The sequence below is a fragment of the Hyperoodon ampullatus genome (genome assembly GCF_949752795.1).
Source record: "Hyperoodon ampullatus genome assembly, chromosome: 7".
NCBI lineage: Eukaryota > Metazoa > Chordata > Mammalia > Artiodactyla > Ziphiidae > Hyperoodon > Hyperoodon ampullatus.
In genome coordinates, this window is record NC_136920.1 from 41,602,566 (window position 1) to 41,616,256 (window position 13,691).

The 13,691-nt window shown below is 36.6% G+C and overlaps 1 protein-coding gene across 3 annotated transcripts in view; it reads right to left on the reverse strand.

The window, feature by feature from the left end:
* FAT3 (FAT atypical cadherin 3) overlaps positions 1 to 13,691 on the reverse strand; it is a gene marked incomplete at both ends in the record, with an annotated part of 565,070 nt that overhangs the window by 99,638 nt on the left and 451,741 nt on the right. For all 3 annotated transcript variants that reach the window (XM_079707440.1, XM_079707441.1, XM_079707439.1), the window contains 2 exons: positions 2,637 to 2,847; positions 5,303 to 5,578. In XM_079707440.1, coding sequence (XP_079563566.1) covers positions 2,637 to 2,847; positions 5,303 to 5,578 — 487 coding nt within the window. The remainder of the gene's footprint in view (positions 1 to 2,636; positions 2,848 to 5,302; positions 5,579 to 13,691) is intronic.

Genomic DNA, 13,691 nt, shown 5'->3' on the forward strand with positions numbered 1-13,691 from the left:
CTGTTCCATGGCTGCTGACCTGCTTGTTACCCCCTTCCTGGATGCTGTGCTCATACATCAGGTCCAAATGGGCTCTTTGCCTCTTTCCCTCTTCAATGCACTGTCCCATTTTCTTAGAATCCACTTCCTGCTTATTCTCTTCTTCTGTACTTAAATCTTTGGAAGTTAATCTCTGCTTGCTTTCTTGGAATCTATGACTTCTTATAGACTTTTGGCAACTGGGCAAAAGCTGTGCTGACCTTACTTATCATTATTAATCTGGTATACAGCACAGTGCCTGGCACAAATAAAAGGTGATCAATAAATCTTTGTTGAATGATTGAGAGAGGTAGATCAAAAAAGATGTTTTTAAGTCTCTATCTGTATATATCTTGGGGTCCAATATGCCCCCATCCTAACTCAACACTTTCTTAGTCCTGGTCTCTCCTGTACTGCCCTGTCTCTGAGCCACTCATGAGCCACTGTTGGCACCAAACATCAAACCTGAACTAAATATAAGACTCGAAGTTCTGCACTTGAATTCCACCTCAGTCTTTCGGGTCAAAATGAAAAGGTTCAGTAGTTACTTTAGGCCAGACAGGGGATAGGAAATGTATGGCCCACCGGTAAACAGAGTAAAATCTTGCTTCTCTGAGGTTTTTGAGAGCACTTAAATAAAACATATACTTTACACCAACCTCTTGTTATTTGACTCAAAGTCCTGAACTATCTGGGATCTGCTTCTATCCTACCATGATCCGTGAAGAAACTTGACTTAACTAAAACCAGTCCAGGTCAAGTGTAGGTCTGTCTGTCCTGTAATTCTCATTAGCTTTTTACACATCCAATCAAAGGTTATTTTTTGAGATACCAAGCATTCCTGTGGGTTTTCTGGAAACTCGAGTTTTCTATATAAAAGATGTTTTAAGGAAATAACTTTTCTCTCTAGTTTTAGCCAACTGTTGAAGAAATGATTGAGTTCTTTCTCTATGTTCAGCACCCGGCTATAGTCTGTGGAAGCTGAAAGATAAGCAAGGCAGAATTTTCAGCTGGATGGTAAATTACTCTTAAATTACTCTGAGAACCTCCAAACTGGTTTCAAAATGTCTGGCTATCTGAGAGGAGTATATGTAGTAGCCTTCATGACAAATATAAAAAGCAAGTACACATGCAGACAAATGCTTAGAAGATGTTAAGAAAAGTAGAAGTAAAACCCTATATCAAAATGATTACAATGTCATGAAACAATGTATATGCATGAATGAATTACGAGAAAAGAAAAAATACATAAGATTAGGGGAAAACTATAGAACGGACATAAAGAGTTCTTGGGTTAGGTGACATTTCCTGTGGCATTATTTAAGTATATGTATTTTAAAGTTTCCCTATATTATTTGTGAAACTAAAAGAACAAGGACTGTGTAATGAAATAATTAAAATATCCTCTGATAAACAAGAGATGAAAAATAGCATTTAAAAAAAGAGTACTGTCAGGCTTTAGGCTAAAAGGAAATTCCATGGAAATCTGGAAAAGAAAGGGGTGAACTCTCTTGGGGTATCTGGCTGTTCTGAACCAACATCTTTTCTTCTTTCTTGGTATAGAGTTTAGCACAGACTCATGTAAAATGTAGGTGCCTAGTAAAGGAAATAGATTTAGATTGTCAGTAAATACAGGGGCTATTTTTAAAGAAAGTCATTGGCTTTTTTTTCTAATATTTTTTAGTCCAGAACTGTCATTCTAGCATTCATATTTTAATTCAACCACTCACAAAAATGCTCCATATTTCCATCAAGGAAAAGAAGCCTTTCCAGTGCTGGCATGAAAGGAAACAGCATTTGGCATTATGCACGACAGACATAATGTTGCAGAATGTTTTGGGAATATGAGGCTTGAATATTCAAAAATGACAGAACAGGGGAAGGGAAAACAGAGCAGATAAAGGATATTTGTAATTTTTAGGCACACAGTCCTGCCTTTGCTTGGACATTCATCTCTTCTGTCATAAATGTTTTCTAACTGTCCAACTGCAAACCATCAGGAAACTACGGTCTTGCTTTCTAGATACTAAAATTGATTTTTTTAAAAAATCTCAAATTTAACAACACGAGAATCTGCAGTTATTTATCTGTCAGGTTAAGCAAGCAGTTCAGTACCTACCAACTACTCTGCTACTCAGATCACTTCCAATGAAGTGAGTTTGTGCTAAACCTAACCCTAACCCTAGGAATTTCTGAAGCCCACAGCCCACAGCTCACCTACTGACAAGTAAGCATTAACCTTTAAGATTCAATTCACCAAACTCTCTGGCAGCCCTCAAATGATGGGAGGCTTTGGTTATTTTAGTCTGAGGCCAAGGCTTGTTGACCCATCAGTAAAAGCCACCGACTTTATTACACATTCCTCTCTCTTCTCCATTCCAGAAAAATCTGAGATTGAACACAGTAAAAGGAAACTCCTTCTTCACTGTCAATGATGGAAAACATATTACTGAAATGCCAAGAACTTGATACACCATCGTTGTGCAAATAGGGCAGTTGCTTGGCCAAAAAATTCATCTGGAGACATTCCAGTGGTAACTATGTGAATTTTACATGGTGATAAATACTACTGAGGGTCCAATGCCATGCATGACACTGCAATCTGCACCAGCTCTCACCTGCTTCTATTGTATATATGAGTTCTGCATTTTCCCCTTTGTCTTTGTCCAGAGCCGTCACTTGCAGTACAGCTGATCCCAGAGCAGCTGATTCGAACACAGATGCTTCATACAGCGGGTTGGTAAAATAAGGGCTGTGATCATTAGCATCTTCCACGTTCACAATGACTCGGGCCAAGTTTCTTCGATAAGGAAACTCCTGATCTCTGACCTTTAGGCAAAATACAAGAAGTAGTAGGACTAAAATCTTTAAGTTGCAAAGAATTCACCTGGCTGTGCCTAAAGTGAAGTCAAAATGAAATAATGCACAAAAACTGCTTGACCCTGTCCCAGGCCCAGAGTAGGTATTCAATAAGCAGTGCTATTATAAAGTGAGGACACTGATTGTGAACACAGTGAGAGCTGGGGCCACGCTGTCTTTATTGCTCAGCATTACGCCTGGCCTCTGGTCTGTGTTCAGTCTGCGCTTGTAGAACTGATGTCAGGATATCACAAACACAACACTTTCCTATGCCCCCCCCACCCTCCATGCCCCGGAATTTGTGTATACAGTTGCTAATGGAATGGTGGATGGAGGCCCTTGTAAAGGGGAAACTAAAATGTGGAATTAATGAATGCAATGTAGCCATTGTCATTCATTCATTCATTCATTCAACAAACATTTATTATCATCTATTATCTACCAAGTCCTGGGATTGACTCTTGTGGTTCAACGGTGGATTAGATACAGTTTCTGACCTTAAGAACCTTATAGTTGACTGGGGAATCCAAACAAGTAAGTAGAAAGGTACAAGGCCCAGAGGTAAGTGCCAGAATATGAGTAATTAGTAAGGAGGTTAGCCTAGCTTGGAAGAGGTAACAAAACCAAGTAGAAGTAGTAAAGTGCTGGGAAGGGGGGGAGTGCGTGGCATATATTTCAGGCAAGAAGAACCAACATAAATAAAGTCCCAGAACTAAGAGAGAACACTGACCACTGGGGAGATGAACCAAATCTTAATTTTTGAAATGTGAGACCCCAGCACTGTGAAATCACCAAAGAACCTTGCCTGACTGCTTTAAAGTTTTCCCTGGTTTGCATGTGGCAGAAACTTGCAACTAATCAATTCTTTAACTCTAACACATGATTTTGCTATAATTGTATGTAGCATTAATCCAATGTGTGCTTTTTGCTTGTTCAATTTTAGATCCCCTAACTTCAGAGAGATTTGAAGAAATTAGAATATATACCAAGAAAAGCTATCAAAGGGAAAGGGGTTTTCAGAACTATTACCTAAAAGGAATTGAGCAAAATGACTAAAAGGGCTTAGCTTGGAGAAAGGCAGCATAAAGGAGTTGTTTGCTCTAAATATTCAATTACATAAATGATAAATGATACAGGGTAAGTGCACTGAATTCTAAGTTTATTAAGGAAAGAATGAACAGAAATGGCTTGAAGAAATCATGAGAATAGAGTTAGTCACTGGCAGTAGATTTCTGCTCCTGAAGAGATATATGCAAAAGCTAGCTGGTGAGCGTGATGAGTTTCCCTGTCTGTAGACTGGCCTGTCCCACCCAAGGACCAAACTTGACTCTGTACTTTGGGATTATTGAAATCTAGTTCTGTTCCAATCGAATGTCCAAAGGTGCAGGGACTTTGTCTCTTTTATATCCTCGGTGCCTAGAACAGAATTTAGTATACAGTAGGTGCTTGAGAAATATCTGTTGAATGAATGAATGAATGGCCAGAGGGATGGATCTGATGAACCCTGTGTCCCTCTTCCGTTCCCTGGAGTCTCATCTGGAAACCATAGCCAAAGGCATGGAACTCTAGTTTCTTCTTGCCCAAAGACTTGGAAAGGAAGAGTAGTACTTAGTGGAACAGTACTTCAGCTGCTTGGGAACTGGTATCATCTTAGTGTATTTTAAAGCCAATCAGTACAAAGATTACATCTCTGCCATCCTACCTGGTCTTAAGGAACTCAGGGGGGCCCTGTTAGGCAGTGGCTGTATAATTGCCCATAGGGTTCTTGGATAGTTAAAGGGACAGGTTTTAGGTCTTAAACAAGGGTGTTTATTACTAATCTTTACTTCCTAATTATGTAAACTAGCCAAACTTTGTTTTAAAATGAAAGCATCTTCTACATAATTTGGAGACCCCATGAACCCAAATTCAACATTCTCTGTAGGCTTTGGTGAGTTTTGAGATCTCTTTTGTGGGCCAGTATTTACCACTAGGTCCAATACCAGTGCAATAAGTAATCAATCAGTTCTCTAAATGCTTCCAAGGACTGAGCATTGTACAGGTTGAATAAATGATTACCCTTGTAATTAACTTCTCAAGGAACTTCTTTTAAACGTTTGCACAAAATCTTCTGTATGCGAACCAGTACAGAAACACGGCCTGTTCCTTCCCTCTCAAATCAGGCTGTCAGCAGCCTTTACTGAGCGGCCACTGTCTGTAGAGCTCATCTAATATTTCAGTTTGGCAAACATATGGAGTCACTATCTAACAATAGTAATTCCTCACTGAACTAAAAATGCAAGAATGAATGCAACCCTGCGGTTGAAAAGACCAAATTTACTACTACTTACAAAATTCAAGGGCCCTGTACATCTGAAGGCTAAGGCATGTACCTTGGATGGTCAGTTATTCTGCTAGGAGAGCATATTAAGCAGTTTGGTCCTACCATTATGTTGAGTATGTGCTTGTCCTGGGCTTCGTGGTCCAGCCTCTCGGCTGTGTAGAGCACGCCAGTGCTTGGGTCAATCCGGAACTTCCTCATGCTGACAGAATCTATGCTGCTGTGGACAGTATAGCTTAGCTTGTGCTTCTCATCTCTGTCTGTGGCTTCAATCTGCAATATCTCGGTATCTGGAAGCACATCCTCGGAAATTGTCACATCGTAATTTGGCTGAGAGAATTCTGGGCCATTATCATTATTATCCAGCACTTTGATAAATACCTATAGTTAAAAGGAGACAAGAGTGATGACTAATGCCAATTTACTAATTTCTAGTAAAAGAAGCTCCCTCCTTCTCTCCTCCCTCTGTGATCCCAGCTTCTAGCAACTACTTTAATATGTAGGAAGATTCTTATGAAAGCACTCTGTAATTAGAGGTTGACGATAAACCTGTAGTTCACATTAGCAGGAACATAAACTATGAGGATCAATATTCTCACGATTAAGTGAACAGATGAGACAGCCCATGGGGTGGGGAGTGATAATTCTAGGAGATTATTTGAGGTACAATGTAAGAGATCACAAGGTGACCTTAGTTTGTTAAGTTCCTATTATCTTACATTCTTGTTATGTGCTTCTTAGAGTAGACCTAATGTGGAGGCAGTGACAAGATAAGTAACAAAGAGGCAGAGGAAAGGGAGGCGTGAATACAGAGGTGGCTCTCCTTCAGATGGGAGGTGTCTAGCAAAGAACATGGTACTAATGATAGTTAAAATATGAAGATCCCAAGTTGTTTCAAAAAATTTCAGGCAGATTTTATAAAAGTAATAGCTTAATGAACCCTGAATATTCATCACTCAGCTTTGACAATGATCAATTCATGGCTAACCTTGTTTCATCTTTATGCCCATTCATCTCCACCTGCTCCCTCATATTATTTTGAAGCAAGTCCCAGCCATCATATAATTTCAGTGTACATCTCTAAAAGACAGGGACTCAAAATAAACACACACATACACACAACACCACTACTGCATCTAAACAGAGAAAACAGGAATTCCTTAATGTCTTTAAATATTCAGTTGGTGTTCATACTTCTGTAATTGTTTTGTAATGAGTTATATATATTCTTGTGTACATGTGCATATATATTTTCAGTTTCTTTTAACCAGGATATGCAAATAAGGCACAGACATTGCATTTGATTGACATTTCCTTTAATTATCTTTTAATTTGTAGGTTCTCTATCTTCATCGATTTCCTTGCAATTTTTATGTTGTTATTGTTGGCAATCAAAAAATTGAGCCATTTCTTCTTTAGTTCCCACAGTCTGAATTTTGCTTATTGTATCCCCATGGTTTTGTTCTACATGTTCCTCTGTCCCGTGTATTTCTTATAACTTGGTAGTTTTATGTAGGAGACAATAAAATTCACATTCAATTTCCTTCTTTTTTTTTTTTGACAAGAATCTTTCATGGGTGATATAGTATATTTCCATCTGGAGAAACATAATATCTAGTTCTCTATCTTGTTCCATGATATTAGCAGCCATTGATGATCATGATATAGATAACATTCAAAACAGTAGTGTTTTAACTCTATGATTTCTTCCTCACTTATTAGCTAGAATAGTTCTAAAAAGAAAATTCTCTTCAATTATTTGGTTACTCTGAAGTATACTTCATGTTGAAAAGAAAGAAGAATTCTTTTCCTTGATCATTTCAAAATAATGAGTTGGTTCTTCAGCTCCTCCCAAAGTGATCAGTAAGGTATTTTTTTTCAAGCATCACTATGAGCTCATGAATTTAATCACATCTGATGTGTTTCTGTCCACTGCAGTTACTATATTTATTGATGAACAAATGGTCCTTCCTTGGCCATGGGGAGCCTCTTCAAGTTGGCTTTTGCAATGTTCTGACACAACCCAAGTAGTCTTTGATAGCTTCCTTGCTTTCCAATAATTGCTGCTGGTAATTTTTTCAGGGTCATCTTGTACATTTTTTCTGCCCCAGTCTCGAATTATCCATTTCTCCAAGAAGTGTTGGTTTCTTTTTAGTTAGAAGTGGCATTTAGAGACCACAGTCTGGTGCTAGGAATGCTTATTCCTGCTAGCTTTGCTATTTTTTCAGTGGACAGAGTCAGGAAAGTGTTTTGTTTTAAACAATTATTTCATGAGTTCATATTGATACTACTAATTCAAAATTAAGTCGTCAACAACCCTGTCTATCAGTGGCCTGGCACCAGCCCTGGGACCCCCGAAATCATGTGGCCAGCTGCACTGGGATCCAACCCCATCCACTGTGGGACAGCAGCCACTGCATGTGGCAGGGCCTGGCAGCCAAGTGAGCTGAGAGCCTACCAGCACATCAACAGTAGTTGACCTTGCCACAACAAAAGACCCCATGCAGCCCACATAGGAGGCACCACTAGAACATATAGCCCTGGTGACAAGAGGGTAGTGTGCAGCTGGGCTGTACGGGATGTCTCCTACACAAGGCTACTTCTCCAAGACCAGGAAACATAACTGAACTACCTAATACATAAAACAAACACAGAAAATAAGGTAAAATGAGGAGACAGAGTAATATGTCCTAAATGAAAGAACAAGACCAAACCCCAGAAGAAGAACTAAGCATAGGGCAGATGTGCAATCTACCCCCATAGAATTTAAGAGGATGATCATAAAGATGCTTAACGAGCTTGGGGAAAGAATGGATGAGCAGAGTCATAAGTTTTAACAAAGAGTTAGAAAATATAAAGAAAAACCAAACAGAGCTGAGGAACATGATAACTGAAGTAAAAAAAATACTCTAGAAGAAGTCAACGGTAGATTAGATGATACAGAGTAAAGGATCAGTGAACTAGAAGACAGAGTAGTGGAAATCCCAAGCTAAACAGAAAAAAAAAAGAATTAAAAAAAATGAGAATAATTTAAGAGACCTCTAGGCCAACATCAAGCACACTAACAAGCACACTAAAGGTCCCAGAAGGAGAATAGAGAGAGAAAGGGGCAGAGAGCATACTTGAAGATATACTAGCTGAAAATTTTCCTAACCTGGGAAAGGAAACAGACATCCAGGCCCAGGCAGTAAAGAGAGTCCACACCAAGACAAATAATAATAAAAATGTCAAAAATTAAAGATACTGATCCTTTTTTTATAATTTTTATTTTTTTAAATTTATTTTGTAAATATTTATTTATTTGGCTGCACGAGTCTTAGTTGCAGCATGCAGGATTTTTCATTGTGGTGTATGGGCTCCAGAGCACTCAGGCTTAGTTGCCCTGTGGCATGTGGGATGTTAGATCCCTGACCAGGGATTGAACTCACATCCCCTGCATTGGAAGGCAGATTCTTAACCACTGGACCACCAGGGAAGTCCCAAGAGAGATCCTTAAAAGCAGCAAGAGAAAAGCAACTAGTTATAAACAAGGGAACTCCCATAAGACTATCAGCTGACTTCTCAGCAGAATATTTTCAGGCCAGAAGGAAATGGCATAATATATCCAAGTGCTGAAAGGGAAAAAAGCCTACATCCAAAAATAATCTATCTGGTAAGGATATCATTCAGAACTGAAGGAGAGATAAAGAGTTTTAAAGACAAGCAAAAGCTAAAGGAGTTCATCACCACTAAAACAACCTTACAGGAAATATTAAAGGGATTCCTCTAAGTGGAAAAGAAAAGGCCACAAATAGAAATTTAAAAAATTATGATGGGAAAAATCTCACTGGTAAGGGCAAAATATAGTAAAGGTAGTGAACCAAGCATTTATAAAGCTAGTAGGAAGGTGAAAAGACAAAAACAGTAAAATCATCTTTATCTACAATAAGTAGATAAGGAATACACAGAATAAAAAGATGTAAAATATGTTGTCAGAAACATAAAATGTGGGGGGAAAGGAGTAAAAATGTGGGCCTGTTAGAATGCATTTAAACTTAAGAAATCATCAACTTAAAATACATACCCATACATATTAGATGTTATATATGAATCTCATGGTAACCACAAATCAAAAACCTTTAATAGACACAAAAAAATATAGAGAAAATAATCCAAACAAACACTAAAGATAGTCATCAAATCACAAGGGAAGATTGCAAGAGAATAAAAGGAAGAAAGGAGAACTACAAAAACAATCAGAAAACAATTAACAAAATGTCAATAAGTACATATCCATCAATAATTACTTTAAATGGAAATGGACTAAATGTCCCAACAAAAGACATAGAGTGACTGAATAGATAAAAAAGAAAACAAGACCTACATACATGCTGCCTACAAGAGATTCATTTCAGATCTAGAGACACATACAGACTGAAAGTGAGAGAATGGGAAAAGGTACTCCATGCAAATGGAAATCAAAAGAAAGCTGGAGTAGCAATACTTAGACAAAATAGACTTTAAAACAAAGACTGTAACAAGGGACAAAGAAGGGTATTACATAATGTTAAAGGGATCAATCCAACAAGAAGATATAACAATTGTAAATATGTATTTACTCAACATAGGTGCACATAAATACATATAGCAAATATTAACAACATAAAGGGAGAAAATAACAGTAATATAATAATTGTAGGGAACTTTAACACTCCACTTATGCCAATGGACAGATCATCTAGACAGAAAATCAATAAGGAAACTTTGGCCATAAATGACACATTAACCACATGGACTTAATTTATATATATATATATATATATATATATATATATATATATATATATATATATATATATATATATATATATATAATATATAGAACATTACATTCAAAAACAGCAGAATACACATTCTTTTCAGATGCACATGGAACATTCTCCAGGAGAGATCACGTGCTAGGCCACAAAACAAATCTCAATAACTTTAAGAATATTGAAATCATATCAAGCATCTTTTCCAACTACCATATTATGAGACTAGAAATCAACCACAAGAAAAAAACTGCAAAAATCACAGATGTAGAAGCTAAACAATATGCTACTAAACAACCAATGGGTCACTGAGGAAATTAAAGAAGAAATAAAAAAAATACCTGGAGACAAATGAAAATGGAAACACAATGACCCAAAATTTATGGGACGCAGCCAAAGCAATTCTAAGAGGGAAATATAATGATGTAAGCCTACCGCAGGAAACAAGAAAAACCTGTAGCCAGACTCATCAGGAAGAAAAGGGAGAGGGCCCAAATCAATAAAATTAAAAATGAAATAGATGTTACAACCGGTACCACAGAAATACAAAGGATCATAAGATATTACTATGACAAAGTTTATGTCAATAAAATGGAAAACCTAGAGGATATAGGTAAATTCCTAGAAACTTATAATCTCCCAAGACTGTATCAGGAAGGTAGAAAATATGAACAGATCAATTACCAGTACTGAAACTGAATCAGTAATCAAAAAATTCCCAACAAACAAAAGTCCAGGACCAGATGGCATCACAGGTGAATTCTACAAAACACTTCAAGAGTCAGTATCTATTCTTCTCAAAATATTCCAGAAAATTGAAGAGGAAGGAATGCTACTGAACTCTTTCTACGAGGTCAGTGGAACCCTGATACCAAAACCAGACAAAGATACCTGCCAAAAAGAAAATTAGAGGCCAATATCACTGATGAACATAGATGCAAAAATCTTCAACAAAATATTAACAAACTGAATTCAACAACACATTTAAAGGATCATACACCATAATCAAGTGGGATTTATCCCAGGGATGGAAGGATGGATGGTTCAATATCCACAAATCAGTCAGTGTGATACACCATATTAACAAATTGAAGAATAAAAATCATATGATAATCTCAGTAGATGCAGAAAAGGCTTCTGACAAAATTCAACATCGATTTATGATAAAAACTCTCAACATAGTGGGTATAGAAGGAACACACCTCAACATAATAAAGCCCATATAAGACAAACCCACAGCCAACATCATACTTAATGGTGAAAAACTGAAAGCATTTCCTCTAAGAAAGGAACAAGACAAGGATGTCCACTCTCACCATTTTCATGCAATTGGAAATCCTTTTACGTATTGGAAATCCTAGTCACAGAAATCAGACAAGAAATTTAAAAATTCAAATTGGAAAAGAAGAAGTACAACTGTCACTGTTTGCAGATGACATGATACTATATATAGAAAATGCTAACACCACCACCAAAAAACTATTGGAACTGATAAATAAATTCAGTAAAGTTGCAGGATACAGAAATATATAATATATATATATATACATAATATATATATAATATATATATAATATACAGAAATCTGCTGCATTTTTATACATTAATGATGAACTATCAGAAAGAGAAATTAAGAAAACAATCCAACTTACAATTGTATCAAAAAGAATAAAATACCTAGGAATAAATCTAACGAAGGAGGTAAAAGACCTGTACTCAAAACTATAAGACAATGGTGAAAGAAACTGACAATGACACAAACAGATGGAAAGATATACCATCTTCTTAGATTGAAAGAATTAATATTGTTAAAATGACCATACTACCTAAGGCAATCTACAAATTCAATGCAATCCCTATCAAAAAAATTGGCATTTTTCACAGAACTAGAACAAATAATTCTAAAATTTGTATGGAAACACAAAAGACCCCAATCTTGAGAAAGAAGAAAAAAGCTGGAGGTATCATGCTACCTGAACTATCCTACCAGGCTACATTAATCAATGAAATATGGTACTGGCACCAAAACAGAGACATAGATCAATGGAACAGAACACATAGCCCAGAAATAAACCTATGCTTATATGGTCCATTAATCTATGACAAAGGAGGCAAGAATATACAATGGTGAAAAGCCAGCCTCTTCAGTAAATTGTGTTGGAAAACCTGGACAGTTATATGCAAAAGATCAAACTGAACTACTTTCTTACACCATATGCAAAAATAACCCAAAATGGATTAAAGACTTAAATGTAAGAGGTGAAATCATAAAACTCTTAGAAGAAAACATAGGCTTAACACTCTTTGATGTTGTGTTAGCAATATATTTTTTTGAATATGTCTCTCCAGGCTATGGAAATAAAAGCCAACAAAGCCAAAAACAAAACCAAATGAAAAACTGAAAAACATTTGCATAGTGAAGGAAACTATCAATAAAACAAAAAGGCAACCTGCTGAATGGGAGAAGATATTTGCAAATGATATATCTGAAAACGGGTTAATATGCAAAATATACGAAGAACTCATACAACTCAACATCAAAACCCCCACCTGAATAAAAAATGGGCAGAGGACCTGAATGGACATTTATCCAGAGAAGAAATACAGATGGCCAACAGACACATGAAAAGATGCTCAACATCACTAATCATCAGGGAAATGCAAATAACCACAATGAGATATCACTTCACACCTGTCAGAATGGTCAAAAAGACCACAAATAACCAACGTTGATGAAGAGGCTGAGAAAAGGAAACACTCATGCACTGTTAGTAGGAATGTAAATTGATACTGCTGCTATGGAAAACAGTATGGAGGTTCCTAAAAAATTTAAAATTGAACTATCACATGATCCAGAAATCCCACTTCTGGGTATTTTTCTGAAGAAAAAAAGCACTAATTTGAAAAGACATATGTACCCTTATGTTCATGGCAGCATTATTTACTATAGCCAACATATGGAAGCAACCTAAGTGTCCATCAATAGATGAATGGATAAAGAAGGTGGGGTGTGTGTGTGTGTGTGTGTGTATACATACACACAGAAACACACACACAAACAATGGAATATTACTCAGCTATAAAAAAGAATGAAACCTTGCCATTTGCAACAATATGGATGGACATAGAGAGTATTATGCTAAGTGAAATAACTCAGAAAAGGACAAATACTCTATGATTTCATTTATATGTGGAATCTAAAAAACAAAGCAAATGTAACAAAACAGAAACAAACTCATAGATACAGAGAACAAATTGGTGGCTTCCAGAAGGGAGAGAAGTGGGGAAATAAGTGAAATAAGTTAAGGGGATTAAGAGGTACAACTGCCAGTTACAAAGTAAATAAGTCACAGGGATGTAATGTACAGCAAAGGGAATACAGTATAATTGATAATATTATAGTAACTTTTTATGGTGACAAATAGTAAGTAGACTTATCATGGTGATCATTTTGTAATGTATAAAAATATCGAGGCATTATGTTGCACACCTGAAACTAATACGATATTGTAAGTCAATTACACTTCAATAAAAAACAAAACAAAAGACAATATTAAGGTACCCATCAAGGTTTTTACTTAATCTCATTCTTTTTACCTGTCTATCTTCTTTCTCCCATGATGACATTTCTCATGCTCAAGGACATCACCATAATTATTCACCTATCTGAATGTTCACATATCTGAAATACATGCCCAAGT